General features: G+C 49.5%; 12 protein-coding genes across 12 annotated transcripts; 8 read left to right on the top strand and 4 right to left on the bottom strand.

The window, feature by feature from the left end:
• Nucleotides 1–408: 408 nt before the first annotated feature.
• Nucleotides 409–1,470, top strand: F5B22DRAFT_587882 (uncharacterized protein). Its single transcript, XM_047973632.1, has 3 exons — nt 409–552; nt 603–1,104; nt 1,202–1,470. Exons 2-3 carry the CDS (start codon nt 814–816, stop codon nt 1,238–1,240), a joined length of 330 nt encoding a protein of 109 aa, XP_047835183.1. The 5' UTR covers nt 409–552; nt 603–813; the 3' UTR covers nt 1,241–1,470.
• A 91-nt stretch (nt 1,471–1,561) lies between these two features.
• Nucleotides 1,562–4,474, top strand: F5B22DRAFT_587881 (uncharacterized protein). The gene is made up of 5 exons (XM_047973631.1): nt 1,562–2,911; nt 3,002–3,649; nt 3,741–3,932; nt 3,985–4,155; nt 4,217–4,474. Exons 1-5 carry the CDS (start codon nt 1,578–1,580, stop codon nt 4,356–4,358), a joined length of 2,487 nt encoding a protein of 828 aa, XP_047835182.1. The 5' UTR covers nt 1,562–1,577; the 3' UTR covers nt 4,359–4,474.
• Nucleotides 4,475–5,837: 1,363 nt separating this feature from the next.
• F5B22DRAFT_587878 (uncharacterized protein) lies at nt 5,838–8,621 on the top strand. Its single transcript, XM_047973630.1, has 3 exons — nt 5,838–6,529; nt 6,596–7,417; nt 7,470–8,621. The coding sequence occupies exons 1-3, from the start codon at nt 6,324–6,326 to the stop codon at nt 8,575–8,577; spliced, it is 2,136 nt and encodes a 711-aa protein (XP_047835181.1). The 5' UTR covers nt 5,838–6,323; the 3' UTR covers nt 8,578–8,621.
• Nucleotides 8,622–8,674: 53 nt separating this feature from the next.
• Nucleotides 8,675–11,724, bottom strand: F5B22DRAFT_641973 (acyl transferase/acyl hydrolase/lysophospholipase; the record flags this gene model as incomplete). The annotated part of the gene is made up of 5 exons (XM_047978059.1): nt 8,675–9,536; nt 9,586–9,612; nt 9,670–10,093; nt 10,143–10,715; nt 10,770–11,724. The coding sequence occupies 5 exons, from the start codon at nt 11,722–11,724 to the stop codon at nt 8,675–8,677; spliced, it is 2,841 nt and encodes a 946-aa protein (XP_047835180.1).
• On the top strand, nt 11,430–12,756 carry F5B22DRAFT_255149 (uncharacterized protein). Its single transcript, XM_047970035.1, has one exon. It carries the CDS (start codon nt 12,035–12,037, stop codon nt 12,551–12,553), a length of 519 nt encoding a protein of 172 aa, XP_047835179.1. The 5' UTR covers nt 11,430–12,034; the 3' UTR covers nt 12,554–12,756.
• Nucleotides 12,757–13,055: 299 nt separating this feature from the next.
• Nucleotides 13,056–13,430, bottom strand: F5B22DRAFT_641971 (uncharacterized protein; the record flags this gene model as incomplete). The annotated part of the gene is made up of 2 exons (XM_047978058.1): nt 13,056–13,080; nt 13,132–13,430. The coding sequence occupies 2 exons, from the start codon at nt 13,428–13,430 to the stop codon at nt 13,056–13,058; spliced, it is 324 nt and encodes a 107-aa protein (XP_047835178.1).
• Nucleotides 13,431–13,601: 171 nt separating this feature from the next.
• F5B22DRAFT_254985 (uncharacterized protein) lies at nt 13,602–15,778 on the top strand. The gene is made up of 5 exons (XM_047970033.1): nt 13,602–14,316; nt 14,367–15,063; nt 15,121–15,179; nt 15,228–15,402; nt 15,451–15,778. Exons 1-5 carry the CDS (start codon nt 13,798–13,800, stop codon nt 15,546–15,548), a joined length of 1,548 nt encoding a protein of 515 aa, XP_047835177.1. The 5' UTR covers nt 13,602–13,797; the 3' UTR covers nt 15,549–15,778.
• Nucleotides 15,779–16,248: 470 nt separating this feature from the next.
• On the bottom strand, nt 16,249–17,162 carry F5B22DRAFT_255084 (uncharacterized protein). The gene has a single exon (XM_047970034.1). It carries the CDS (start codon nt 16,780–16,782, stop codon nt 16,414–16,416), a length of 369 nt encoding a protein of 122 aa, XP_047835176.1. The 5' UTR covers nt 16,783–17,162; the 3' UTR covers nt 16,249–16,413.
• F5B22DRAFT_641968 (uncharacterized protein) lies at nt 17,131–19,490 on the top strand (the record flags this gene model as incomplete). The annotated part of the gene is made up of 2 exons (XM_047978057.1): nt 17,131–17,812; nt 17,866–19,490. 2 exons carry the CDS (start codon nt 17,131–17,133, stop codon nt 19,488–19,490), a joined length of 2,307 nt encoding a protein of 768 aa, XP_047835175.1.
• A 335-nt stretch (nt 19,491–19,825) lies between these two features.
• On the top strand, nt 19,826–22,429 carry F5B22DRAFT_587847 (uncharacterized protein). The gene has a single exon (XM_047973629.1). It carries the CDS (start codon nt 20,086–20,088, stop codon nt 22,375–22,377), a length of 2,292 nt encoding a protein of 763 aa, XP_047835174.1. The 5' UTR covers nt 19,826–20,085; the 3' UTR covers nt 22,378–22,429.
• F5B22DRAFT_587846 (uncharacterized protein) lies at nt 22,430–23,255 on the bottom strand. Its single transcript, XM_047973628.1, has one exon. The coding sequence runs from the start codon at nt 23,021–23,023 to the stop codon at nt 22,757–22,759; it is 267 nt and encodes an 88-aa protein (XP_047835173.1). The 5' UTR covers nt 23,024–23,255; the 3' UTR covers nt 22,430–22,756.
• Nucleotides 23,256–24,634: 1,379 nt separating this feature from the next.
• On the top strand, nt 24,635–25,331 carry F5B22DRAFT_633218 (uncharacterized protein; the record flags this gene model as incomplete). Its single annotated transcript, XM_047976809.1, has 4 exons — nt 24,635–24,654; nt 24,710–24,860; nt 24,939–25,142; nt 25,173–25,331. 4 exons carry the CDS (start codon nt 24,635–24,637, stop codon nt 25,329–25,331), a joined length of 534 nt encoding a protein of 177 aa, XP_047835172.1.
• Nucleotides 25,332–25,822: the final 491 nt, after the last annotated feature.

The raw sequence follows: 25,822 nt of genomic DNA, 5'->3' as shown, positions 1-25,822 counted from the left end.
AGGAGAGTGTTGCTACGAACCAACGGGGAGGTGACCTTTTGGGCGGATCAAGCTTGGGAAAACGATTCAGTAATAGGGCACAGGGCTGGACCAGGAGACAAGCTACAGCCGGTAGTGCCAGACTACAGTCATATGCCGGATTACTGGATATGATCGGGGTGATCTAGGTGAGCCTGGAGGGGGGCTCAGGGTGTTAGGGTAATATTCATATGATGAAAAGTGTTTTCCTATGTAGCTAGTTATTCCTTACTTTACCATTCAATCTATGTCTACAGTTACTTCTTGGAACCTATTGTAGCAGGCGTGCCTTTTCCGGACGAATAGACGAACCCCGCAAACCTACACAAGTTTCAGGGCGTCGCATGACCGCTGGTCGGCCTCAATATTCAAACTTTCCATATGTCCATTGCGTATTAAAAAGTCAATGCTCCCAACCAAATTCGTCTATCTATCTGCTACAATGGATCAATCTCACGTCCCACTCAGCCTAGATGACCAAATCACAGTAGCTACCAGAGCAACACCTGAAGCGATTCAGAATCAAATCTCCAAGTACGGTTACTTCCAGCCACAAGACCCAAAGCACGTTGCTAATCATACAGAATCCGAGAGGGACTGGGCAACCTAGCTCAATCCCGTCATAAATTAGACCAACTTCAGCGACAAATTCGCCAATTCAGACAAGAATTAGATAAGCTTGAACAAAGTATTGCCGATTCGCAGCGGAAACTGAACAGCTTCAAAACCACCAACGCATCCTAGAGCTCCTGAAATTCAAACTTTTGGAACTACTCTGGTTTCATACTTACCACTATGCCTACAGGGAGCTTGAAAGATCAGCTGCCGCAACATTTTTCTCTATTCATCTCTCACCTTACTTTGGGCCTCATCCTTCTCTCTACGCCTAATATACTACATCGACAATGGGACTGGCTCGTCATCGATGGTCTCGGCGCTTCATACCACCTTCGCCTGGCTGCAGAGTCATTTGCAATAATCCTCTTGGGCCTTGCGATTTTTGGTTCCGCCATCCTACTCGGCGTGCTTCCGGCACTGGTACTCATCACCATTGCCCATGTACTTTGCTGCTTGCCATGTTCACTAGTTAGTCACCTTCCTAACCCTCCTACACTATCAATCGGTCTTAATCTCCTGGAGTACAACGATATGTGACACACACTCACGTTGGGTTATCATACAGCTCATCTTCTCGTTGGTACTAGCAGGGATAGGTGCATAGGCTACAACACAAAGGAAATTTGCGTATGACAGGTATTATTGGTATGGTGGCGGGGGAGGGGGTTATTCAGTCAGTTGCTTGATTATTTGTCGTTCTATAGGGGTATATGTACAGTGTATCTTGTAGGATACACTCAGCTCTATTCTTGCTCATGGTCCTCGCGCGCTATTTCTTTCCATCTACGCTAGATGAAGCACTGTGTTCCTCCAGCCTTCTTTCTGTATGCAGGCTACATGTATACAGAGGTCACTAAGAAAACAGTATATTATTATGTTCTGGAATGCAGCCCCGCAGAGAACTTTTATAAAATTACGTCGTAACGGTTGACTTGGACTGAATGCTTTCTGTACGACTTGCTGAACTCTATATACCATTGCATTTCCCAACTATAAATCGACCCCAAGAAACTGTGTCTAGATACACTTCGACAATGGAAGGAGGCGTCGTTTCGCAGTTGCTTATTGTTTTACGCTACATATATCCTTTCCTCACCCTTCTTTACTTCATTGTTGCGTCAACTATCGCACTATGTCTTCCCCCATCGGATATATACCTCCCTCATCGAAAGAACACTGTATCTCGGCTCCTTTTACTGGTAATATTGTGTTTCAGCTTAGATGGAGTTCTTGGTGTTGCCGGGATCATCTTCTGGCGTCTGTGGCCAACCCAGGAAGACATTTTCGGCCTGGTCTCCTGTATCTTTACGTTCAGTATCATTGCACAATCTTTTAGGGGAGCATCTCCCGTTATAACATGGCACCGGCTGCACGGTACTTGGGCGATTGGTTTCTTTTGCGACATCTTAACTGCTATTTTACAATGTATCAGCAGTCAGGACACTCATACGGTTCATCACTCAAAAACTCTTCTCTTATTCCATGCATCTCTTGCATATATTCGATGCGCTCTTTTCGGCATCATCTTTTCGGTCTTTCTCCGACAAGATCACCAAAGGCATAGGTGCTCTCCTAGTGAGGAGGCACCACTTCTCCCAAGTCCAGACCTGTCGTCAAGCTCTGTCCGCGTGGATATCGAGGCTACCAGTGCTATGCGCCCAGGATCGAAAAGTGACTGGCTTCGCCGGTTCCAAAAGCTTATGATCCTATGTCCATATATTTGGCCACAGAAGAATCACGGCCTCCGGATTCGAATTGGACTTGTAGGCCTCTGCATATTAGCCAACAATGGGATTAACCTTTTGATTCCCCGACAATATGGCATTCTTGTTGATTTTCTTGGCACATCGTCGGAAAAAAGCCCTTGGCTTCAGGTTGTTATATTCATGACCCTTCGGTTACTCTCGTCCGAAGCCGGCATCCAATTCATGCGAAGAATGCTTTGGCTACGGGTAGAGCAGTATTGGGAGAAAGCACTCAGCACCGCAGCATTTTCACATATCATGTGCCTTTCTGCTGACTTCCACGATTCTACGGATCCCACCGAATTGTACATGGCCATGATGAGTGGGAATGGCATTCCGTACATTGCAGAAATGGCCTGCTTCCAGGCCATACCTACTATGATTGATCTAATCATTGCTATTACATACCTTTCGATTAAGTTTGGGCCGTACGAAGGCCTGATTATATTTGCAACTACGGTAGCATTCATCAAGTTCTCGCTTCATACTATCTCGTCTGCTAAGAATCAACAGCGCCAAGCATGGGAAAGGTAAGTGAACCTGCACACATGGCAATCGGACCCTGATGGAGCTCGGATACCACCTTCTTTCTGTGACAAAACGCTAATAGAATAGTATAGACGATCGGATGAAAAGAAATCACAGCATCATGGTATTTCACGGTGGTTTACCGTTGTTTTATTCAACCAGACCGAGCATGCGATCTCCAGTCATTCCAAAGCTCTCGAATCTCGTCTTCTCGCATCTAAAGATGTACGTAAGAGTCATGATATCTCATCAGCCATCAGGTACCTTATCTCGTTAGTTGGACTACTAAGTAGTATTTGGGTGGTCGTATACCAAATACATAGTAGAAAAGCTACTGCGGGCGACTTTGTACTTCTATTATCGTACTGGGGCCAAATCACTGCGCCTCTTGGGTTCTTCGTCACGCTAGGACGTGAAATCAACCAACAGCTAACCGAGCTAGAACGGCTGGCTGATATTTTACACCAATTGCCCAGTACCGCGGACACAGCAGGGGCTCAGCCATTGCGATTCTTCTCCGGTAAGGTAGAGTTCCAGGGCGTCGGGTTCAGTTACGATGGGGGGAAAAGTGTCTTGGACAGCTTTGACTTGTCTGTTCCAGCAGGTTGTACTGTCGCATTTGTTGGGGGGAGTGGAGGCGGGAAATCGACGATCCTGAGCCTTCTGTTGCGAGCATACCTTAGTCAGAAAGGATCTATTTCTATTGATGGACAAGATATTCGACACGTCACCCAGCAGAGGTATGAGAGAGAGTTGTCCCGCATCCTGTATTTTCCTGGACTCCGAGCCCGTTTTGAAGTTCTATTCTAATGAGGATGTTTGGCACACCAGCCTGCGGTCGATTGTAGGTCTTGTCCCACAATCTCCGCAGCTTGTCGAAAATACGATACTAGAGAATGTTCGATATGCTCGACGAGATGCCTCAGATCATGAGGTCCATGAAGCGTGCAAAGCGGCAGCTATACATGACCAGATTATGGCGTTCCCAGAAGGCTACCAGACCCGTGTTGGAGGATGCAATGGGTGAGCGTCAGGTCAGGTCCGTCATAGGGAAACATATACTCATGTCTTGCAGGAAACTCTCTATCGGCCAAATACAGCGCATTGGTATTGCTCGGGTCCTTCTTATGAATCCACAGATTTTCCTATTTGACGAGCCAACCAGCGCGCTGGACGCGGATACAGAGCACCTGATTCGGGGAACGCTAGAGTCTGTCTGTAAACCCCGGACAACATTCATTGCTGCGTATGTCTTCACCTATCGCAGTTGGCCCATAGCGCTGCTAATTCCTTCCACTTGATACTAGACACCGCCTCTCTACAATTATGAATGCTGATATGATTTGCGTCATCTCTAATGGGAAGATTATCGAGCAGGGCACTCATCAGGAGCTAATCTCGAGAAACGGTAAATATGCTAGTCTCTGGTTAAAACAAACCTCTATGTAATTATATATGCTTGACAGCTCTGTTGCATCATTATCAGTATGAAGCAAGACCTTCTTTTCCGTATATATTCAACATTCGGACGAGCCTCCCTTGTAGCTAGACATACAGTCTTGCCAAGACAATAAGATATTTATTTGGCCTCCTAAATAAGATAGATCAGTGCCAAACCCTTCCCGAGAGAGTGTTCGGCAACTACTCCATGTCAACAACTACCAGAGGTGCGTGTATACCACAGGACTCGAAGGGAAATGACGGGATCAATTCGGGTAAGACGTTGCCGTTTAGCCACAACGTTCAGCCCAGCACTGTGGATACAATGGGTGGTAGCGGAGCTGATAGCTTGACGAGCACGCCCTGGGCCGCGTATTAAGGACCTATGTACAAGGCCATATAACGGATATTATATTTCAGCCAGCATCAATGGGTTCAGGCGGGCAATTAGCGTAGGAAGAGAGCTCCTATAATTAACCGGCTCTGTACGCTGTGGAAGGCTCGGCTGCACAGTTCTCTTCATGACGCCTAGAGATCAGTGATCATGTACACAGTGCAACCATGAAAAAGGTAGTATTTAGTAGACGAGTATAGCCATGTATGAGAAAGGCTGAGAGCTATCCCCTGGGTAGAAACACCGGCAGTATCTGCGTGGCATGCTGACCTGCGATTGGCTCTCTCTAGATCATGGTCCACCTGAAAGAAGCAAATCGCTGTTGTTCTGTATTGTAATCAGGGGTGGAAGTAACAAGGTTGCGCTCGATGAGCATCAGTGGACATGTTTGGACTTTTGTGGCAGTACTATTCAACACTGTCTGTCGGGGCTTGTGTCTTCCCGAGCTAAGAGATCTTCCAATTCACAAGCTATTACGTCTCTCAGGAAAAAAACCACGACTTTCCAAGCAACTGGCTATACCTGCCTACCAAAGGGTCAAAATCCACGGCCATGTGCATTGTGGTGCTAGGCTGCTGCGATGGACTGCGACAGTAAAACGATACGGCAGAATCTAACACAACCTTTAACGTCTCTGCCAATCATGGTCCTTGGAAATGGAAACAGGATCCGGATCGGCAGACGACCATCGCCAGCGGAGCTACAACGGGGCTTCCACTAGCGGTGAGTGGATTAACGCAGAGTGAGTAAGTACGTAACTTGTGCCCAACATCTCGGTTGCCAACGCTGGACCAAACTCTACCACACCTGATGCAAATACCCCCGCTGGATGTGCCTCGTATATCATATAGGCTATCCATACCCAGAAACGATCCTTCCGGGCCAGTTCCGCTAGTGTATAATCCCGGACAGATGTTACATCGTGCAGTCCTTATAAATCCCCCATCTAAGCGCATGTCGGAAGTCCTGTTCCTGGTGACGTGTATGCCTCTTTTGCAGGTCTATTTCAGCCTCGTAATGCTATCAACAATGGAATGCAGCTTATTTTGTTGCCTTGCACTAGCGTGAGAATACTTTGGTCGATGCAGATCACCAGGTCGACAGCTGAGATATGGCTACGTAGTTCGTTCTGGCTGTCACAATAATCGTTTAACTAGTATTGAGTGCCATCCTCTTCATAGCTAACAGATTTTGCGAACTATCCAAGTAGTTCGCATACCCCACCCGAGGCTTTTTGGTTGCCTTATTATGTATGTATTCTAGTTGGTTACTTCTAGGTTTCCTGTGAGATTAAGTGACTGCTTAATATAAAGCTGCCCATTCCTTAAGTTCGATGATATTTTAATCTCCTTGCTTTACTGATATTTGTGAGAAAGCTCGATACTGAATACCTGTCCATCAATTATTGCGTGTCTCCGGAAACATCCCCTCATTAAAATTTTGATCTGCCCATCATACCACAGACCCAATCCCGTGGCGACTCTCCGGTCCTTCATCTTTGGCATTTCTATTGTCCATTTTCAACAACTATAAACTCATACAGCTTATTTACCTTATTATCTTTCTAAACTTGAGAGACCATGGCGGGTCCCGAGCAACTAACTATTTCGACTTCATTTATCAGTCACTTACGGAAGTCTTCGCGGCTCACGTGCCCCATGGTGGGCTGCGAAGACCATTATCTTGCCACTGATAATGGAATACGTGAGCACTTCAAGTCAAAACACAGTGAATTCATACGCGGAAAAGATATTAGTAGTCTTATACGCGATGTGAAGGAGGGACGGTATGTACTCATTGCCCTGCCCCCTTGAACACCACCAGAGGTAGCTAATGCATGTGAGTTGATAAGGATTCCTGGATCTCAGGGCGTTGACCCTTCGTCTACAAGAGATCCAGGAGGTGGCAACCCATCTGAGGCTCAAGGGATGACAGACGAAGCTGGCCCAAGCTCTAAGAGGCGTAAATCTCCGGCCACTTCTCAAGTAGAACAATCTAGGCCTCAGTCGAATAGTCCACCTAGGAGATCCCGAGCCCGCCATGACCCCGACTTTACTCCAAGAGGCCCTCAGCAGGGCAAATTATGGCACCCAGAAGAAGACTCTACCTCGTCGCCCTATCGGACAAAGCAAAGATCATTTAAACCACTTAAGCATATGGCAACTTCCAAAGCAGCTGACGCTCCTAAGGAAGATAGTGAATCCCTTCGACTTATCAAGCAGCCGGAGACCCGGCCGATCAGCCAGGAACAGTTAGTGGCAGAAGTTAAAGGCATCTACGCTGGGCTGATGATGGTTGAATCGAAGTGTATTGAGGTGGATAATGCACAATCTTCTCAAAATGATACCAAATTAAATAACGAACAGTGGCAAGCTTTGATAGCTCTGCATCGTACGTTGCTGCACGAGCATTACGACTTCTTCTTAGCGTCTCAGCATCCCTCTGCAAGTCTAGCGTTAAAACGCTTAGCTTCGAAATATTCTATGCCGGCACGGATGTGGCGACATGGCATACAGAGCTTCCTCGAGTTATTACGGCGTCATCTGCCGGGGTCTCTCGAGCATATGCTAACATTCATTTACTTGGCATACTCTATGATGGCTCTTTTATATGAGACCATTCCAGCTTTCGAAGACATATGGATTGAATATCTAGGTGATTTGGGACGATACAGGTAACGTTCATGGGCTCATCTATTTTCCCTTCTTCTAACCTTTTACGAATAGGATGGCTATCGAAGATAAGGATATTAAAGATAAAGAGGTTTGGACGTCAGTGTCCCGGCATTGGTACTCGAAGGCTGCCTCCAAAGCACCAACTACGGGGCGCCTCTACCACTACCTTGCCATTCTAGCGCGGCCCAATGCGCTTCAACAACTCTTCTACTACACGAAAAGCCTTTGTGTGCCTATACCGTTTGGGTCGGCTAAGGAGTCTATCATGACTCTCTTTAACCCAATCCTCGAAGTTCGTAATTATCAACACAACCGTCTGATCCCTATTGATGTGGCATTTGTTAAGACTCATGGTATCTTGTTTAGTCATAAACAGTTAGACAACTTCCGCCAATATGCTAGTGAGTTCTTAAGGTCTTTAGACAACCATATCGACCGAATTGCGAAGCATTGGATGGAAGCTGGGTACTATATTGCCATCGCAAATTGCTGTGCTCTTTTGTCGTACAGCAAGAAAGATAATGTAATCATGAGATCGATTCACAGTGAAAGCGATGAGAAACAGGACCAAGGTGTGGGAGGGTCTGGAACTGATGGTTTAAAGCCGTCCAGGGATTTCGAAGATGCCCTTTACCTTGCCATGGGAACACATGAAGTCGTCTTCAAGCGGTGGGATGACGTCAACGTATTACCATATACCCACGTTGTTATGGTTTTTATGTGTTATCTCGTACATCTTCCTAATGCGTTTCATCATCTCGAGCATCTATTCCCATGGAAGTTGCTTTCGTTGATGCTCAACGGACTGCTCGCCGGCTATAACAACTACGATCGGATCCACAGCATTGAGTTCCCGAGGGAAAGCAATGATCCGCCCTGTCCGTTGCCGGAGGATTTTGCACTCGAGGGCCTTCTCTTCGTCGACCAGTACTACCCGTCGGACTGGTTTTCGGACGATAAGATCGATGACGATGAGAAATATTTTGAGATGGCTTCGATGACGGCCGTCAGAAAGGAAAGGATACTTTGGCTCGGCTACAAGATTGCTCAATCCGAAAGAGGGTTAACATACGACAAAGAGACAAATCGGTTCAGTGTGCTCTCCAAGTATGAGAAAGTGATTGATGAAAGCTTTGAAGACCTCAACATGAACATTTGAAGGGCTGGGGATGTAATGGACATTGATGAAAACTAAACAGTGTTAAAAAGTTTATATTAGTTATATAGTGGCTACAGTATGCTATCAAGATGTCTTTTTAAAAGAGCCTTCTCCGTCGACACGGCCGTCCACGCAACTCACCGTCTGCCCGTCTTCGCTTATGAGATCGTGTACCAAATGACGCCGCTAGGCTACCACGCGAAACCAGGGCAGGATTATTGTATGGAGAGCCACTTAAGGGGAACGGTGAACTCGAACTATCCTGTTTAATCTCCAAGCTGAAAGATTGGTCGGCAAAAAAGACGAGTGGCACTACAATATTCCCGTAGGTGTCATATTTTACTTTAAATCTCATCGCTTTTTTGTTGATAAAAAGCGTAGAGCTGCTGAGCCGTTGTGAAATCTGCGGTAATGCCGAGTCCCCTGCCTTCCGCGTACATAGTATCTGTCCCTCGATGTGGAACCGAGAGTCTACCGGCGTAGGGAGGGCAGTTAGTTCAAAGTAAAAGAGAGCGGCAAAAAGCCTCTGGGCGATCTCCTCGATAGTCTCTCCCAAGGCCGTATCCCGAAGCACCACGGATCTTAGCAAGGGCATCGACGAGACGTCGTCAAGGCGAATCTCGCCCTCGAGCGCGACGTCAAGACGATAGTGGCCAATGTGTCTCGACTCCCTCTTCACCAGACACGCGGCATCGTTCCACGTGCTCCGGCCCTGCATGAGAGACATATACGCCCGCGCGAGCCGCGCCAGCCAGCCGTCGCGCCAGAATCGCAGCCGCCTCTCGTTCCGGGCCTCGGGCTCAGGCTCCGATCCGGTTCCAAGATTAATGATCAAGTCTGGCCTGGCGTCTTTAGTGAGCGCCGAGAACTCGGAAAGGCCCACAATGGTGGGGTTATTTCGTAGGACACCGCCGTCCTGAAAAGTCCCGAGCTCCGGTATATTTTTGGGGGGGAAGAACCTAGATATCTGTCAGCTACAAGCCGGCGCGTCCGTCGGGAAACACGTACATCGGGGCCGCAGAAGTGCTCCGTGCCCTGCCCACCGTTAGCATGTCCCGTGATCTCGTAAGGGGCATATGCCTTGACACTTACACTTCCCAAGTCTTAACTGCGTCGCAATCCCGCGGTACGATATAGCCAACTCGTGCATCCCCGACCCCGTTGTAGTTAGTAAAGAGGTTCGTCGACGGTTGTTCAACGCTTGCGGCTAATATGCCCACTCTCGTCCCTACAGTAGTAGCGTACGACAAGCTCGCCATTTTCTTGTCCCCGAATACCCTTTTTAGAGCAGTCTCGATCCCTCGCGCCGAGTATAAGCATCCAAACAAGATAAGGTGAATCCACTTTATAACGACGAACGAATAAAAAAGATCGGGAATCCACTTCATGACAACGGACAAATAAAGAAGGTCGGGAACGGGATTGCGAAACGCTTCCGCTGCCAACGATTCTAGTTTGCGGGCGCAGGTCGCCGCCGACCAGCCCCTGTCGTACAGACCTAACACTACCAGGCCCCCTATTTGCGGGATCAGTCCAAGCTCCTGGAGCTACGATGCAGCACATACCAACGCTTACGCCGTATGCGAAGCTAAAGTGTTCTTGCACGGGAATCGTGAGGCCTACACGGTCCTCAATCAACTCGAGCACGGTTGCCGGAATGACTCCCCGGACACCTCCGCCATCGATGCAGACGATAGCGTGACCCGCCGTCGGAGGCCGAACTCGTACGATCAGATCAGCCGGCGCCTGGCAAAGCATACATCTGCGGAGATGAAAGAGCCAGGGGTCCCAGCTCTCGGACCGCCCAAAAACCTTCAAGCAATTCTCGCAGATGGAATGCCCGCACCTCGAGAGAAAGTACTGCGGCGTAGATGCGAAACAGGTAAAGCAGGACCGATTGCTCCGGATGCTACGCCACTCCTCCACATATCTCGCGAACACGGCCTGGTGTACGGACAAGGCGGTGCTACCCTCAACGAGCTGTGTGAAAAGAGCTTCCATGTTGGCAAGAACACAATTTGAAAATGAGTTTAGGGTTGGTATGCCGTCCTCACTATCCCTCTCACTGCCAGCAGCTTCTTCGACTTGTCGACAGATGGCGCCATACAGCTTGTGGAATACCTCGGCAGGTGGGAAGACTAGATGGAAACGATCAGCTTACCTGCGAGCGATAATGGCTTTTGGGCACCCACGATGCATCTCGGGAGGATATTGATCTAGAAGGATGCTCGACGCTATGACCGGCGCGGCAAAGTCACGAAGCCGCCCGGCCGACGGAACGAGCTTCGTAAAGTTTATCAGATGAGAGGCCATGTCGGGCGCGACAGGCAAGTCTTGCCTTGCCGCCCGAAGACAGTCGAAAGAGAAGTCGAGAGAGCTGCCTACCCTGTTGAAAGCGCGGTTGAACAACGCGTTGAAATGCCGCACCGAAAACAGGGCCCGGGCTTGTTGACGGTTTTGGCGGACAGCCTGTGCACGGGATTCCAACGATGGGAGGACAGCGCTGAAGCGACGCGCACGGCGTAGTCGTAGGAAAGATACCTTGGGGAGATGGGCGTCTCGTGCTGGAGCCGCGGTTTCGTCCACCAGGTCGTCGAAGGTTTCCGCGGCCGTGTCCACGTCACGCTGCTTCCAGCGAGACCCGGCAAGCACGATCAAGACCTGCGGGGGGTAGCCGCAACGTGACGAGGGGGGGGCCTCCCAGAACCAGGCGGTTATTTGCTGGGAGATCATTTCTAGGTCTTCCGGATCGTAGGCATAGAAACAAAAAATATCGGCAAAGGGATGAAGCAGCTGGGAGTATAGAATAGTATTGGCTTGGGCCGACGACGTACACGCGGCAGGATAGGCCTCTCGAGCCGGGCGGCAGCACGAGATCTGGATCGCGGGCTGTTCTCGAAGCGTTGCCGTCCCGAGTAGGAGAGGGACCTCGCGTTCCTCACACAAGTCGAGGCATACACGTCCCGGCCGTGGTCGTGGTCCACGACAGGTAGGTGGGCGCTGACGGCAGCCTACCATCAGAATGAGACTCGGTGCCGGCTCGTCTTGGGGGAGCGACGAGGTCAACCGTTCCAGCCGGTTTGACTTCGCGATGACGGGCGTTTCGTGGTTTGAGGACCAGATCCAGTGAGAGCAAGAGGCCGCCATTGTAAAATGTTTCAAAACAACTATGCAAGGACAGCTGTCAGTTTTTTCCCATCTCTTTCTATATCAGCCCTGTATATATGTGTGTGTGCTCCTACTTGGCGCTCGCTCGTCTCTGTTTCTATTTTTATAGTTGGCTGGAAACAGCCATACGCGCCGTGCGTTGCGAAGGCACGAAACTGGCCACCTGGGCATTTAAGTAGTCTTTTTTCGGCGAGGAAATGAAAAAGTCTACCGATGCATACACACACACACACACACACACACACACATATTCAAGTGACTCAAACTATTCTATTACTGTCTGCAAGTCATGTTCTCCAAGAAACACCGACATAGGTGTACCAGATGTGGTAGCACTCGCTCAACACGCTTCCATCGGCGGTATCCCGCAGGTCCCAATCACCCAGAGGCCAAGGGCGTCTGCCGTCGATGTCGAATCCGAGGGGACGTGATCGAAGTGCAAATCCATCACCATCATCATCATCATCACGGCTGGCCTCAAGAGCCCGACGAAGCTCGGCCCCGGGGTCGAGGGAGCCGTGGGGCCCATCCCCATATTGCGCATAGCATTATGCACCCCTCTTCTGCAGCCTATCCCCGCATATCGCCAGCGGCCGCTGAGCCGCCACCGGTCTATTCGGAGCTTCCGGATAGCCAGTCTACCTCTACAGTCCCGCGAGTTGAGCGTGTGGCCAGTCACGGATCGCCTCCCCGGGAGCCATGGGCAGATCTTCGCGAAACGAGACAGCAGCCAGCAGGTGTCCTAAAGCCCGTGATCAAACATCTAGGCGGGCTTCTTGGGCGTCTGTTTGGAACACCCCATGAATGACAGCATGATAGGCAGGATTCGGGCGAACAAAGGAGCAGGCAATCTGGACTGGAAAAAGATGCAAAGGTAGGCAAAGGTGGTCAAAGCTCTAGGAATGTATACAATGTAACTTACCCCCTTATCTTATCTTATCATTTACTAGCTATAGAGCTCCCCTATCCTACTTTCCCCAACGTTGTATTATATAAGCAGCGACTTCCTAGGAAGTCGCTCATTTTTATAGATAAAAATGTCGGGCGCTTAATCAAATGACATCTCTTAATGTATGCTATATTTAGACGGGTGTCCAGAATCGTCCAGCGGTCTTGTTTAATGTGCTCTTTATTATCGGCGGCAAGTAAAGTACACATTTGATCTATATGATGATTGCGGTACACGAAAGACCCCGCCTCACGTCTGTTCCAGCATGCTTATTTGCGCCGAGCGACCAACCCCTCTAGTATCACGAGAAGTGCTGAGACATCTCACGTATGCCTACTGGACTGCTTCCGGTGACAAGCGATTACCGGAATGAGTAGACCAGGGCCCTAAATAGGGAGGTCAGTAGCGTTTATAGTAGAGAGATAGTGTAGGCTTACACAAAAACGCGGGCAATCAGCCAGAGGTAGTTGTACCGGATTGTCCACCACAGCCAAACCACGCCGAAGCTGAGCAGCAGGCAGGAACATCCGGCAAGGTAGCGACGCGGAATGTTACGGATGGCGAGCTGCGCCGCTGCTCCTGTTGCAGGGTTCCTGAGGACGCCCATCCGACCAAGCGGCGAGAATATTTCCGGGAAAATGATGGAGCCGACCAGCAGAGCCCAGTCCAGAATGGTTTCTGAGGGGCCATCGAGGTCCCGAACCTCGTGATTCCCAGCAGCTATGGTGTCGCCCATAGTGGTAGTGTAGTGGTTTTTGTTGTTAATGATGATAAAAAATAATGGAGAGGCCTGCGATTAGTCGAGTACTCGCTTAGTGGCGACTATTGTTAGAAAGGTGTGAAGTCTACGCGCTTTTTTTTTTTTTTTTTTTGCTAGAAAGCGTGACGAATGGCTATGTTAACTTGACGACTTTAATAATTTCTCCGACTGTGTCCGATTCTGTACTCGCGGTCCTACAGCATGGGGACGGATCTGTCTCTTAGGCCTGGCCATCACGCTGGATTGCCATTTGAGAAGAGTCATCTCTTCGCTCCTCTATCTCTCTATCATCGTCTCAGTCCTTCTGTCCCCATCCACTCACATAGTACACACGCCTGCAGACATGTCTTTAGCTCTTGTCCACCCCCGATCACTCGTCTCTCTGGAGCCCACGGAGTACTATGGGCTCTATGTAGGCCTGGGCTTTATCCTACTGCTGGCCTACCCTGCCTTTTCCCTGATTCGAATTCTGTGCGGGCGCGCAAACGATCATCTCTGGTTTTTCCGGCAACTTCTGCTCCCCGTTTGGTTATGTGGGCGGAGAATTATCCTCGGATATGAAGCGATTATGTTTTGTCTTTTCTTGGCCGTGAATATACTATCCATTGTCATCGGGTCCGCTAATGATACTACCGAGCTGATCAGACGTCTCGGTCAAGTGGCTATTATCAACCTTGTCCCGACCTTCCTGGGCGCACACATGAACCACGTCGCCAATGCCTGCGGGTTTCACTACGAACGCTATGCCAGGTTGCACACCTGGCTCGCGGCCGTTGTTATCGTCGAGGTCGTCTTACACACAGTTCTTGCCGTGAAGCAAACAGGCTACGACGGCCCATCCCATCATGTAACCGGGATCCTTGTAAGTCTTAGGTCCAGGCCAGCGCTGATATACTCCTTAACCTTTCATAGGCGTCATCGTCCATCGGGGCTATAGCCGTCTTCTCTGTCCCCGTGATTCGACGCCGAATGTTCGAATTGTTTACTTATATTCACACGCTGCTGGTCACGGCCGCCTTGGTCGCCATCTGGTTGCATCTGCCCCCCTCGTCGTTCCAAAGAGGACCGCGTCTCTACCTCCTTCTCAGCTCCTTCATCTTCGCCTCGACCAAAGTTGGCCGATTGCTCAACGTTCTATACTTGAGCATATCCTTCTCAGCCGGCGGCAGCGTGGCCACAGTCCAAGAACAAGGCGGCGGCGTGGAGGTTCGCGTACGACTGGCCCGTCCATTGCGGTTTAAGGCGGGACAGTATATCTACCTCAGCCTATGGCGTCTTTCGACCCTCTCCATTTTTGAGTCGCACCCGTTCCAGATCTGCTGGGCATACCGGGACGAGAGCGACCAGCAGGTGATCGTCTTGCTTGCCCAACCCCGGCGAGGCTTCACTAGTAGGCTGTTGGGACCGGCGCCCCGGAAATACCGGGCCCTCATCGAAGGCCCCTATGGTAAGTCCCTCTCGCTCGGCGAATATGGGACGGTCCTGCTCCTCGCCACCGGGGTCGGCATCGCCGGACAGCTGCCATACGTCAAGGAGCTGCTCGAACTATACCAAGACTGCCAGGCTAAGACACGACGGGTCGCCTTATTTTGGGAGCTGGATGCGGAAGGTAACAGATCGTACCCCTTCCTTTCAGCTGGGAGAGAAGATATGCTAACGTAAACAGTGCATCGGTATTGGGTAAAGGATTGGATGGATGAACTACTAGCACTTGATAAAGATTACGTATGCATGTCTGGATGCGCACCGTTAGCTACGCTGATACGTGGGCAGATTCTCGACATGCAGCTATACATCCCAGGCCGTTTCCTCTCCCGGCGGGCGTCTGAGAGTACCGTCAAGAAGCTTGGGACGCACGGCCGCATCACATTAACCTACGCGGCGATGCGTGCAGACCAGCTGATCGCCTCCGAGATCGCGCAACGCAAGGGGAGGACTCTCGTTTCATGTAAGCCTTACGTCGTGTGTCTTATATGCAATCAATAACCCTGATCAGTGTGTACTCATGCGACGACAACCCGAGCCGTCGTAGAAGTCGTCCAGAGTTTTGGGGATCAGAATATCCGAACAGAAATATTAGATTTTCAGCCCTAGCCAGCTGGCCCCTTTACAAAGAGAGCAGGCGGTTTTCTTTAGGTACTTTGGTGTAGACCTGTACATGTAACAGCTAGGATTCGTTAGATTTGCTTCCAAACTACGAAATGCTTAATTTCGCATATATAATGCAAGCATTCCTCTAGGTAGCATGAGTTCCACGCTATGGTCTACGTGTGCCGCCCTGCGTATTAGCCGCAACTTAGATTTCAATTCACGTCGAAGTAAATAAATAGAGCCTATTTTAGATGCCGCCCGCTCATCTCCTACTCTCTCTCTAGTCTAGTGACTTGCACTATCGGTGTCGCGAGGTCTGGCCAAGAAGCTAGGTGTGACTTCTCTGTCCTCTATGGAAGCTTGTGAGAGCAAGTCCTGGCTTTCCCATAACGTATTCGAGCTCCTGCCCCAGAGAGTCCCCTAATCGCTCGGCTTCTTACAAGTATGCTAAGTTTCTTTGAGGGACGGAGTGGGGTGTGTCTTGGCGGGCGTTGAGACTTGCCCAGGTGGCATCTAAGTGTTATAGACAATCCTTGCATCTTGGCGATAGTTTGGTCGATTGGGTAAAAGTTTGCGTACCAATTGATACTTTTAGTAAAGAGCGAATAGATAGATATAGCGTATTTCTATGTTCATATGCCTATCTATACGTGTTGACGCGTGCTTTTGACGAAAGCACATATGTGCGCGAGAAAAAAATGAAAATAAAAATAAACAGCCTGCTCTTGCCCTCCACTATCTGCCCCCTACTCTTACCCTAACTGGGTGTCCGATTTTGTACAACATAGCTAGCCGCCCTGCCGCGATTGAGCGAGTCAAGATAAGAAATGGATGTGGTTGAAATAGGCCAAAAGTTGACAGACCCTTGCTATTTCACGTCTTGGCGATTCCGCAAGACCCCTGACAAATTTTGGGGCCCTGTACCCCTGACATCATGTGCTCGTTCGCGGTCGCGTTCGTCTAGCAGTTGACGGAGCTCGTCGCAAATACGAAGCATATCGCCGGCAAGCAGGTTATAGTTGGTACGCTGTTCTCGAAGCTCGTTCTCGAGGGAAGTGTTCTGTCGCCTCAGCCGGCGCACTTCCTGTTGGAGAAAGGTATAGCTGTCTTTCTGTTCCCGTGCGGGGCAGCCGTCTGTATTATGACTGTTTTGAGGAACGTGGCTAGATGTCGCTCCGCCGGGGAGACCACGCCCGAGGAATCGAGGACCAGCCTCCTGGGCAGACCCCGAAGACATAGCTGGGGGGGGATAGATTGCAGCTGGCAACAGGAAGATTCGCTTTTGACTTCGGGGAGTAGGAAGAGCGTTCTCGTCAGCGCGAAGCTCTAGGTGGGTTTATCAGAGCAGACTTTTTATTGCCAGTGCTTTTAGGAAAAGTTAGAAAACTTGAACGCTATTTTCGCACCACGCATACTTGTTGCTAAAAAAAAGTAGAGGCCAGAATCGGACATGGTCCGTTTATGACTACAGCAATAATGGCATGGTATCTTTAGAAGTATAAAAGCTGTTAAATGCTCGAGGTCGGAAGGTTAAAGAACAACAAGCCCAGCTCCTATCAAGCCTCCCCATCCTATCATGTCAACAATGTCGGCCAATTATTCAGGTTCAAAGCCCCTTCCGGCAACTGTCTCGGACGACTTGGTACAAACAAGGGAGCCCTTTAACATCAGCGACACCGAAAGCAACTACAGCGATGATGATGCCGACGACACTATAGGAAACGGAGAACATAAGCCTAGAGAAGTGCTTGTCGGCTGTGATCAGACCTTGCGCTGGGCTCTTGCGACAGTATCCCCTCAACTGGCCGACAAGTGGCGACCACAAATCAATGGAGTTGACCCCGGCTCGCTAGAGTCTCAGAGGGACAGGTTCAAAACAGACCAGCACTGGGAAAAAATATATCGTCACCTGCTGCAGCAATTCAAGCAACACTCTGGCCCTAATGTCTCGGAAGACAAGTTAAATGAGATTAGAAAACTGATCGATAAACACAAAGGCGAGATTTTCGATCATATTATTGATCATGTCTTTCTGCCTATCCGAGTCGCTGCCCAAGAGGGCAGCGCCCCCGAAACAAACGCTCAGGCACAGCGTAAGAGGGTAAATCGCATCCTTAAACTGATCAAACAAAAGGCTACAAGTTATGAATTACTTGGTGTAGACCAAGATGCTACAGAAAAGCAAATTACAGCTGCCTGGAAGGCTATTATTACAGGAATTCATCCCGACAGAAACAAAGACACGTCCGCTCAAGAGTGTGCTCAGGGTATGTAACAGGACTCACATTGACCAAGATCTAAGGCTAATGCAGTATCCCAGCCGTCAATGATGCCAAGGATGTCTTATGTGACCTGGAGAAGCGGAAGAGATATAATGCCTTCTTGGAGCATACACCTCGCCCCAAAGCGGAAGACGCCTTCGGCGAGGAATTCAGTCCGAACGCGTTTGACGAAGACGATGGTAGTGACGACGACGCCCTCGAAGAGGACGGCGAAGAGGACAGCGAGGACGACGACGAGAAGGACTACCCGCCACCCAGTAAACAAATACAGGGAATGCATAGCAGAATGACCTCGCGCATCAAGGGCTTCTTTTACAACCTCGAAGGGACCATCAACCTTTCTATGCTAGATACGATCGATAAGATGAACAAGGTTATCGAAAAAGATAACCAGAACCGCAGACGGACTGTTCTTACGATGTATGAAGTCCCTCGACAAAGACTCCTCTTCTTCCAGTATGCGCAGAGACGAATCGCGGTCAGTTTCGAACTAGGGGTGTTTAATGCCGCCAGGGTGCAGATAGAAATACGGTGGCTACAGGAGCACTTCATAAAGACTCGCCAAAGAGGGCTCTATCAATGGCCGGAGGGTTGGACCCAGCTACTCATAGAACCTCTGCGCCGGAAACTAGAATCGATCGGCCTACCTAGGGAGCAACAGATGGCCCCAGAAACACAAACGAGTACAGGTGGCCATGCAGGCCCGACGTCTGGCGGGGGGAGTAAAGCCCCGGAAAACGAGGGCAGGGACAAGGGCAAAGATGAGTACGCGGGCGAGAGCGACGACGACGAGGACGACGACGACGAGGAGATGGAAGATGCCCCGGCCCAGAATCGCAACAGACAGATTCAGCCGTTACGTCCCGGCTTCACGATCCTAGGAGATCCGATCTTGGGCTATATGCCCATCCAGCGCCGGAGCAAAGTCATGGCGGGGGAGACGATCATCCTCGGCTTCAGGGTCTTCGTGAAGGTCGAAGGCGTCAACCCACTCCAGGTCGCGGGAGGTAGCGAGATTGGCGATGCAGCCGCATTGGCATACCATCAACTGCCCGAGGACGAGAAGAACAACATCGGACAGAATGCCGCCAAGTACGCCACGATGCCCGCCGCTGAGTTCGTAGAGATCATCGGCGTTACGTGGGTGCCGGGAAGCTCGCGGTCCGACCGGCTACCGATCACCTATGTCTGGGTCAGGACACATACCGACTCGGGGAAGCCGGAGATCATGACGAGGACGACGTTTCGCCAGTGGATAGGAACAAGCTTGGCAGATAAATACATCGATTCATTCTTGGTCGGGAAGGGGATCACTCCGGAATGGGCAGCCTTGGGCTTTCCCACAGACCCGGCAAACGATTCCAAGTATCTTCGACTCACTTATCCACCCCCGAGGCAGGCTGCCCATTATAACCTGCGGCCTCGCATACAGTATGGTGGATTCCCAGCACTGCAAAACGGTGGTTTCCAGGGATTCCCAACACTGCAGAACAGTGGTGGTCTCCAGGGGCTCCCAGCACCACAGAGAGAGGATGGTGGTGTACAAGAGCTAACGAGGAAATTTGATCAGCTCGTGGAGTTGTTCATCAGAGGACAGGAAGAAGCGCGCGAAGACCGGAAGCAGCAGAGGGAGATAATGAGCAGACTTCTTCCCGCACCTTAGCCGAGGATCTAGCTGCTAAGCGTTAGCTTGGCGACTCTGGATTAGCAATTCCGGGCTGGCCTGGATATATAATGGCGTATTTGAGGGTTAATTTCAGGCGATCAATTCTTAGTTACAATATAGTCTTTTCTAGCTAGGTAGTAGAAATATTATAGACTGGTTCTGTCTTATGCCCCTGCGCTGAAGACCTTATCGCATGTGCTGCACTTAAAATCGTAGCTCATGATTTCGATCTAGCCCCTGACTCTAGTAGATATTGAGTTAGGGCGGCCGACTAGATGGAGAGAGTAGTAAACTGGGGAAAGAGGAAGGCAAATGGAGGCTCAGGATGAGCCGAAAGCACTTATACATTACCCCGCGTTAGGCTCAAATGATAAATAGACGGCGTGCTTAGGCTTAGAAGCATTTATGCAGCTAGCCAATCATGGGATAAGAGAAAAGTACGTACCGGTGCAGAGACAGAATGATAGAAAGCTCCACATCGCGTCACGTCACGTCACGTCGCATCCCCATCCCCATCCCTATCCTATCCATATCCCGTCCATAGCAGAACATCACTATCTCGACCCTTTTGTTTTGCAGTACTACCACTTTAATGGGTGATGAGGTTGCCAGGTTGCGCACGTTGCTTGAAGCAGCCGAGAAACGTTCTGCAGAGGAGCAACGTAGACGTGAAGAGGAGCAACGCAGACGCGAGAATGCCGAGGAACTTGCAAAAGAAGAACAACGCAAACGCAAAGAAGAGGAGAAGCGCAACGAGAAGTCAAGACCACAGGCGCTCCCACAATATCTCGAGGCCTGCCACTCACTTAGCCTTGCTATCCAGGTAGTGACCGAGAAGTCGCTGACCACACAGGGCGATACCACCAACCCGACCGGCCGCATCTACCCTCGACGCATCGTTCCGTGGGACGATTATCCAACGCGACAGGAGAACATCTGGGATCGGCTGTCACTTCACCAGCCCTTCTGCTCGGACCCCGTCTTCCCATCCTCGCACCAGCTCGACTATGTCGCGTCCCTGATCCGTCCCATTGCTAGCGAGATGGGCCTTCGGCATTTCGAGCGTGACACGGTTGAGAATGCCGTCCAGAAGCTGGTCGACGAGGCATACAACGATGAGCAGCTCCGTGCCCGCCTCGGTATCCTGGGATCTGTCACATTCGAGAGCCACACGAACCTTGGTGATACGGTCGACGCAGTCTCCCATTCCATCGAGCAGATGACTATGACCGAGGACGTTAAAGTCGGCGCCGACGCCACGACCCCGGCCCCGAAGCGAGCTCGTCGCAGGGCCGGGCGAGGCAGGAAGGGCCCTGCCGATCAGTTCTGCATATATAGGAGATCCGACGGCCGAAATGTCCCAGCGCTTGCGATCGAGTATAAGGCGCCGCACAAGCTGACCAGGGACGAGGTCGTTGCTGGTCTGAGAGAGGAAATCCAGCCAGGACGTGACGTGATTAACCAAGACGGCAAAGGCTTCGCTTTCGCGTCGAGGCGCCTCACTGCCGCCGTTATCACTCAACTGTTCTCTTACATGGTCGACAAAGACATTCAATACGGCTACGTGTGTACGGGAGAGACGTTTATCTTCCTGCATATCCCCGACGACCCGTCCATCGTATATTATTCTGTCTGCGTTCCGAACCTGGATGTCATGGAGGACGACGAGAACCGGCTTCATCGCACCGCCGTCGCCCAAGTATTCGCCTTTGTGCTCCAGGCCCTTCGCTCCCGGCCGCCGCCCCTGGCCTGGCACGACCGCGCAGAAGGCCTGGACACCTGGGCTGTCGAGTTCGAAGACGTACTACGAGACATTCCCGAGACCGAGCGCAAAGCGCTCAGGGCATCTCCCTACAGGGCTCAACGCTGGAAGGGCTTCACACGTTCGCCCATCAAGACGCGCTCCCGCTGTCGACTAGAAGACAGCAATACCGGCCTCCAGAACAAGGACGAGAGCGAGGACGAGGAACCCCCCCCTTCCCCATCCACGTCTCGATTGCTGCGTTCCTCTAAAAAGGCACCTGCCTCGACGGGCGCTGCAGCTAAGGGCGCAGAGCGGGGTGGTCGTGGGGGAGGCGGTACGAGCGGCACAGCCAAGGAACAAATCCAGAAAAAAACACAGACAAGAATTCAGGACCGGGCCTTCTGCACCCAGGAGTGTCTATCAGGACTAGCGAGCGGCGGGCCCATGGATGGCGGATGCCCCAATATTGGTGACCATCAACGACAGCACATCAGCCTGTCCGAGTTTCAAACCCTGATCCGAGCCCAGTTAGCCAGAGATCGTGGCCTGGATGCCGACGCCATGCCACTTTACCTATCCGGGTCTGTCGGCGCGCTTTTTAAAGTCTGCCTGTCTTCTTATGGCTATACTCTTGTCGCCAAGGGGGTAGAGCACGCCCACCTAGACCGTCTACAGCATGAGAAAAAAGTGTACGATCAGTTACGTACTATTCAGGGAAAATATGTCCCCGTCTGTCTTGGCAAGGTGGATTTGGTCTTGCCGTATTATTACGACGGCGGTATTTTTGTACATTTCTTGTTCCTCGGCTGGGCTGGGCGGCCTCTGTTTGATCTGTCCAGCAAGGCTGATAAGGCCGCCATCGTCGACACAGTTAGCGCGGGGTTCAAGGCGGTTCACAGTTTGCATGTTCTCCATGGGGATGCTGAACCACGCAATATACTGTACGATGCTGATAACGGTCGTGTCATGATTGTGGACTTTGAGCGAGCTAAACTTTCTAATCGGGAGCCTCTCGGTCTGATCAGTCCAAACAGGAAACGGAAACATGGTATGTATCAAGAGAAGCAAGGCAGAAATAACAAGTTTACAACAGAGCTACAGTCTATTGTACAAGGTGTTAAGCGTTCAATAGAACAGTAACGCTCATATAGAGTGTCCTTAATCCCTAATAATACTTTATTAAAACCTTTATGCTTTTAACTTAAACCATCCTTTCTAAGGCCGCTCTCTGTTGTTAATATAACATTATAGCACATATAGAAATCTCCTCCTTTATTTATCCCGTTAGCTGGCCCGTCTTATCGTAAGCCTTTCTCATGAACCATGATGCTGCTGATGATTTCATCACGTAATCCAGACTCCTTGCTTAGCTCGTGACCGCAGCAAATCCTCGGTAGCCGCAAACCACACCTCAAGTAGAAGATTTGCATCCTTCCGCTAGGTCCGTGCAATAAGCTACAATAACAATAGATCGTAACAACGGATAGGGTCCGGCAGGTGCTACATAAACCGGACAAGTTTATGATAACCGACTAAGCTCTATAGACCCTGTAGACGCATTTCGAACCCGAATATTGTATAGAGCGCGGGCTTCAAGCAACGAGACAAGCATAACTGCCCATATATTTAATACCCCCCATAAGATATACCGAATATGTGTATAGAAAAGGGCGAGTAGGAGGACGTGGGCGACGAGAAGCAAGCACATCGCGGAAATCGTGACCAGATGATATGCTTGGATGGTGGCGTTGCTTTTATAGAACCCGAATACCCATAATGTAACCATCCAACTTGCTGCAAGGAAAGATGCTACGACGATAATGATGAGGCCTCGAGCTGCTGCCTGGTTCGTGGTCGAATCGTAAACCAAAAAAGAGATGCCAACTACCTCCAACAATATTAAGACACTGGACAACAGAAGCCCACTAGTGCGCAACTCTGTTGTCCAGGAAGCGATTGCTTCATACGCAAGTCTTTTCGTACTATCGCCACATAAGAGCGCCTAGACCTGCTGTCAGTACTAAAGCACCAGAGCAGATACCAGTTGACGCACTATAATATAGGTTATGGAGATGCTGATTGTAGCAGAAATTATGTCTCGAGTAATGATATTCAAAGTAAGAAGCGTAGCCAGAATGAATATGAATAGTAAAAGGGTGATAGAAAAGGCAATCAAGAGCTGGTAGGTTTGGCTTGCTCTTAGTAGCCCTGTGTAGTAAAACCGCGTAACCAACAAGACGACAAAAATGGTCAGCCAAGCGGCGTAAAACCACGTGAATACTAAAGTGATGAGCATAGTAATAATAGCAACAATAATAAAATAGTCCTTTGAATATTGTAAGCTTGTCTAGGTCTGCTTATATGTCTAGTTGTTGTTTTACTTGATAGCAAGCTCTAGATAGTTCCTAGAAACATAGAGCTATTTATATTAGCAAATATAAATAGTTGCCGCCACTTTAAGAAGTGAGTGGTGTGGGCTACAGCTACCCGCTAGGCTCTCAAAAAGGGGAGGATAATGTGTGCTCTGGTTGTATTTCGCCCACCAGCAAGCCCCCTCCCGATCCTTCAACCGCCTGTGCTCCTATATTAGCTATATGGGTTAACCAAACTCATGCTTCTAAAAGAGTAGCCACGGCCTGCCGGCTTAGAGGTTTAGGAGAGGCAGCCCAGAAGGCTGACTTACTAGGCCAAAAATATGACGTGCTTCAAGAAACTTCTGCTTCCAACTACCCAAGCTAAAGGTCTTGTTTCAAGTTTAAAGGCCTTCACTATTCCCCTTTATAATATCAGATTCTCGTAAAGTTAGCTTGCTTATATTTAATATTCGAGTAATATCTTAGGCCTAAAACTGTGCTATAGCATCTCGCCTGTATAATATATCCCATATAGAAATAAAAAGGTAAAAATTATATAAATACAGCATAACTATTAAAACTGACCAGTGACCCCCTAGTAAGTTTGAATATTACTTATGTACTTTGACACTCCGGAAAATTTATATACCCCCTTTTATCTGCAGCCCCACGTATGCGGACATAACCACGCCTCTCATGATCCCACGTCATAACCCCTGGTTTTATTCGGGCGCTGAGATGCGAGGAAGAAGCCAGGTCGCCTCCGTAGGGCTCAACCGGGTTAGAAGTACAGTATAAGTAGAGGTAGATGTCCCCTTCTAGGAGAGAGGCTTAGGAAGCGATATACTTGTTATCCGAACCTTACCTCACATACTTTCCCTCCCATCCTGTCAACTTTGCACTCTGACGAGGGCCTGACATAGAATCTGAAGCACTTATTTCTGTAACGACAAGTATTCTATTCGTTGTTGAGATTCTGTACATCAAATCCCCAAGCTCCCAAGATTCAATGTTTACATATCATCATTCAAGCCTCCTACGAGATGGACTATCCTCTGTTCCTGTAAGTCTTTCTGGATGGTGAAAAGGTATGCAAAAGCGGCCACTTACCTTGCTAGAATCGAGAATCCTCTAGATCTATGCCTCGAGGCCAACAAACCAAGTCCCTCTAGACATCTCCGAGCATGGGCTTCGAGTAGCACCGGTCGGGCCTTCGGCATGGCCATCGCCGATACCATGCTCGACGAGTTAACGCCCGGTGATTTTGCCGTATACATATTTGCCCTTCTCTCATACTATCGAAACAGGCACGCAACCGAAGTCTTTGTCCCCGCCAGGGATTAAGAGGATTATCTCTCGGAGCTCACCAGATTCGATATGGTCGACATCGAGGCCAATGGCATGGTTTTGGAGCGGGTAGCCTTTTCAGTCATTCACGCATGTCGCAGCCTTCTCCCAAAAGTACTGTTCGTTCCCTATCTGCGTCCCTACCAGTTAGACGCCTGCATGGAATATAGCCGGTCAACATCAACACTGGATATGTACTGTTATGTTAGGCTCTCTTGACCATGTTCTCACCAGGAGGCGGTCGACGGCGTACGAACGCTTCTCGGGGTCTTTATGGAAGCATACGAAGCCGGAGAGCAGGTTGCTAGAGAGGGAGATTCTGATAACGAGACTGTCTTTGAAGATATAGACAGCATTGCTGGTATCTTGGTTAGCTCGGAAAGTTTTTTTTAGTTCTACTAAGGATTATTTTTTTTAGAATGGTCTGTATTAATAACGAGGATTACTAGCAACTTAAAGGATACCGTCTGGGAATTGATTACTATGTATAACCTTTATTAAATCCTTAGAGTTGAACTAAGAGATGTTCTCTTATATAATATCATAAGTAATTATTAAGCTTTATTTTTTCTAAGTTATGGATCAGCAAGTATACGCTTTCTAGCTTTTAACTATAATCATTATAAGATATTAAAAACTATTATAAGGCCAAGTACTACCGTTGATAAAGATACAAAACCAGGACACGGACGGCAAAAAATACCATTATCAGTCATAAGGCAATTAAAATCAATTTCAATCAATGGGTTCTAGGATATATAGTGTTTGAACAGTATTCCGTATTTATCTTCTTTATCTCGCGATGTGGCCTCTAGGATTGCGAGAGTTGTCGATGTGCTCCTTCCTCGGTCGACTCGGCTATAGGACTAAGTGAGAAGGGAGGC

The sequence above is a fragment of the Xylaria bambusicola genome, assembly GCF_022495145.1.
Source record: "Xylaria bambusicola strain CBS 139988 unplaced genomic scaffold F5B22scaffold_3, whole genome shotgun sequence".
NCBI lineage: Eukaryota > Fungi > Ascomycota > Sordariomycetes > Xylariales > Xylariaceae > Xylaria > Xylaria bambusicola.
The sequence above is the reverse complement of the archived record's forward strand: the minus strand, read 5'-3'. Positions and strand labels throughout refer to the sequence as shown.

Coding starts and splice junctions, on each gene's coding strand:
- F5B22DRAFT_587882 (XM_047973632.1), top strand. CDS start 814: ATGCCTACAGGGAGCTTGAAAGATCAGCTGCCGCAACATTTTTCTCTA. Junction 1,105..1,201: donor GCTGCTTGCCATGTTCACTA/GTTAGTCACCTT, acceptor GTTATCATACAG/CTCATCTTCTCGTTGGTACT.
- F5B22DRAFT_587878 (XM_047973630.1), top strand. CDS start 6,324: ATGGCGGGTCCCGAGCAACTAACTATTTCGACTTCATTTATCAGTCAC. Junction 6,530..6,595: donor CGCGATGTGAAGGAGGGACG/GTATGTACTCAT, acceptor TGAGTTGATAAG/GATTCCTGGATCTCAGGGCG. Junction 7,418..7,469: donor GGTGATTTGGGACGATACAG/GTAACGTTCATG, acceptor TTTTACGAATAG/GATGGCTATCGAAGATAAGG.
- F5B22DRAFT_255084 (XM_047970034.1), bottom strand. CDS start 16,782: ATGTCTTCGGGGTCTGCCCAGGAGGCTGGTCCTCGATTCCTCGGGCGT.
- F5B22DRAFT_587847 (XM_047973629.1), top strand. CDS start 20,086: ATGGGTGATGAGGTTGCCAGGTTGCGCACGTTGCTTGAAGCAGCCGAG.
- F5B22DRAFT_254985 (XM_047970033.1), top strand. CDS start 13,798: ATGTCTTTAGCTCTTGTCCACCCCCGATCACTCGTCTCTCTGGAGCCC. Junction 15,064..15,120: donor TTGGGAGCTGGATGCGGAAG/GTAACAGATCGT, acceptor TAACGTAAACAG/TGCATCGGTATTGGGTAAAG. Junction 15,180..15,227: donor TAGCACTTGATAAAGATTAC/GTATGCATGTCT, acceptor ATACGTGGGCAG/ATTCTCGACATGCAGCTATA.
- F5B22DRAFT_587846 (XM_047973628.1), bottom strand. CDS start 23,023: ATGGTTACATTATGGGTATTCGGGTTCTATAAAAGCAACGCCACCATC.
- F5B22DRAFT_587881 (XM_047973631.1), top strand. CDS start 1,578: ATGCTTTCTGTACGACTTGCTGAACTCTATATACCATTGCATTTCCCA. Junction 3,650..3,740: donor CGACACGTCACCCAGCAGAG/GTATGAGAGAGA, acceptor TTGGCACACCAG/CCTGCGGTCGATTGTAGGTC. Junction 4,156..4,216: donor CGGACAACATTCATTGCTGC/GTATGTCTTCAC, acceptor ACTTGATACTAG/ACACCGCCTCTCTACAATTA.
- F5B22DRAFT_255149 (XM_047970035.1), top strand. CDS start 12,035: ATGTTCTCCAAGAAACACCGACATAGGTGTACCAGATGTGGTAGCACT.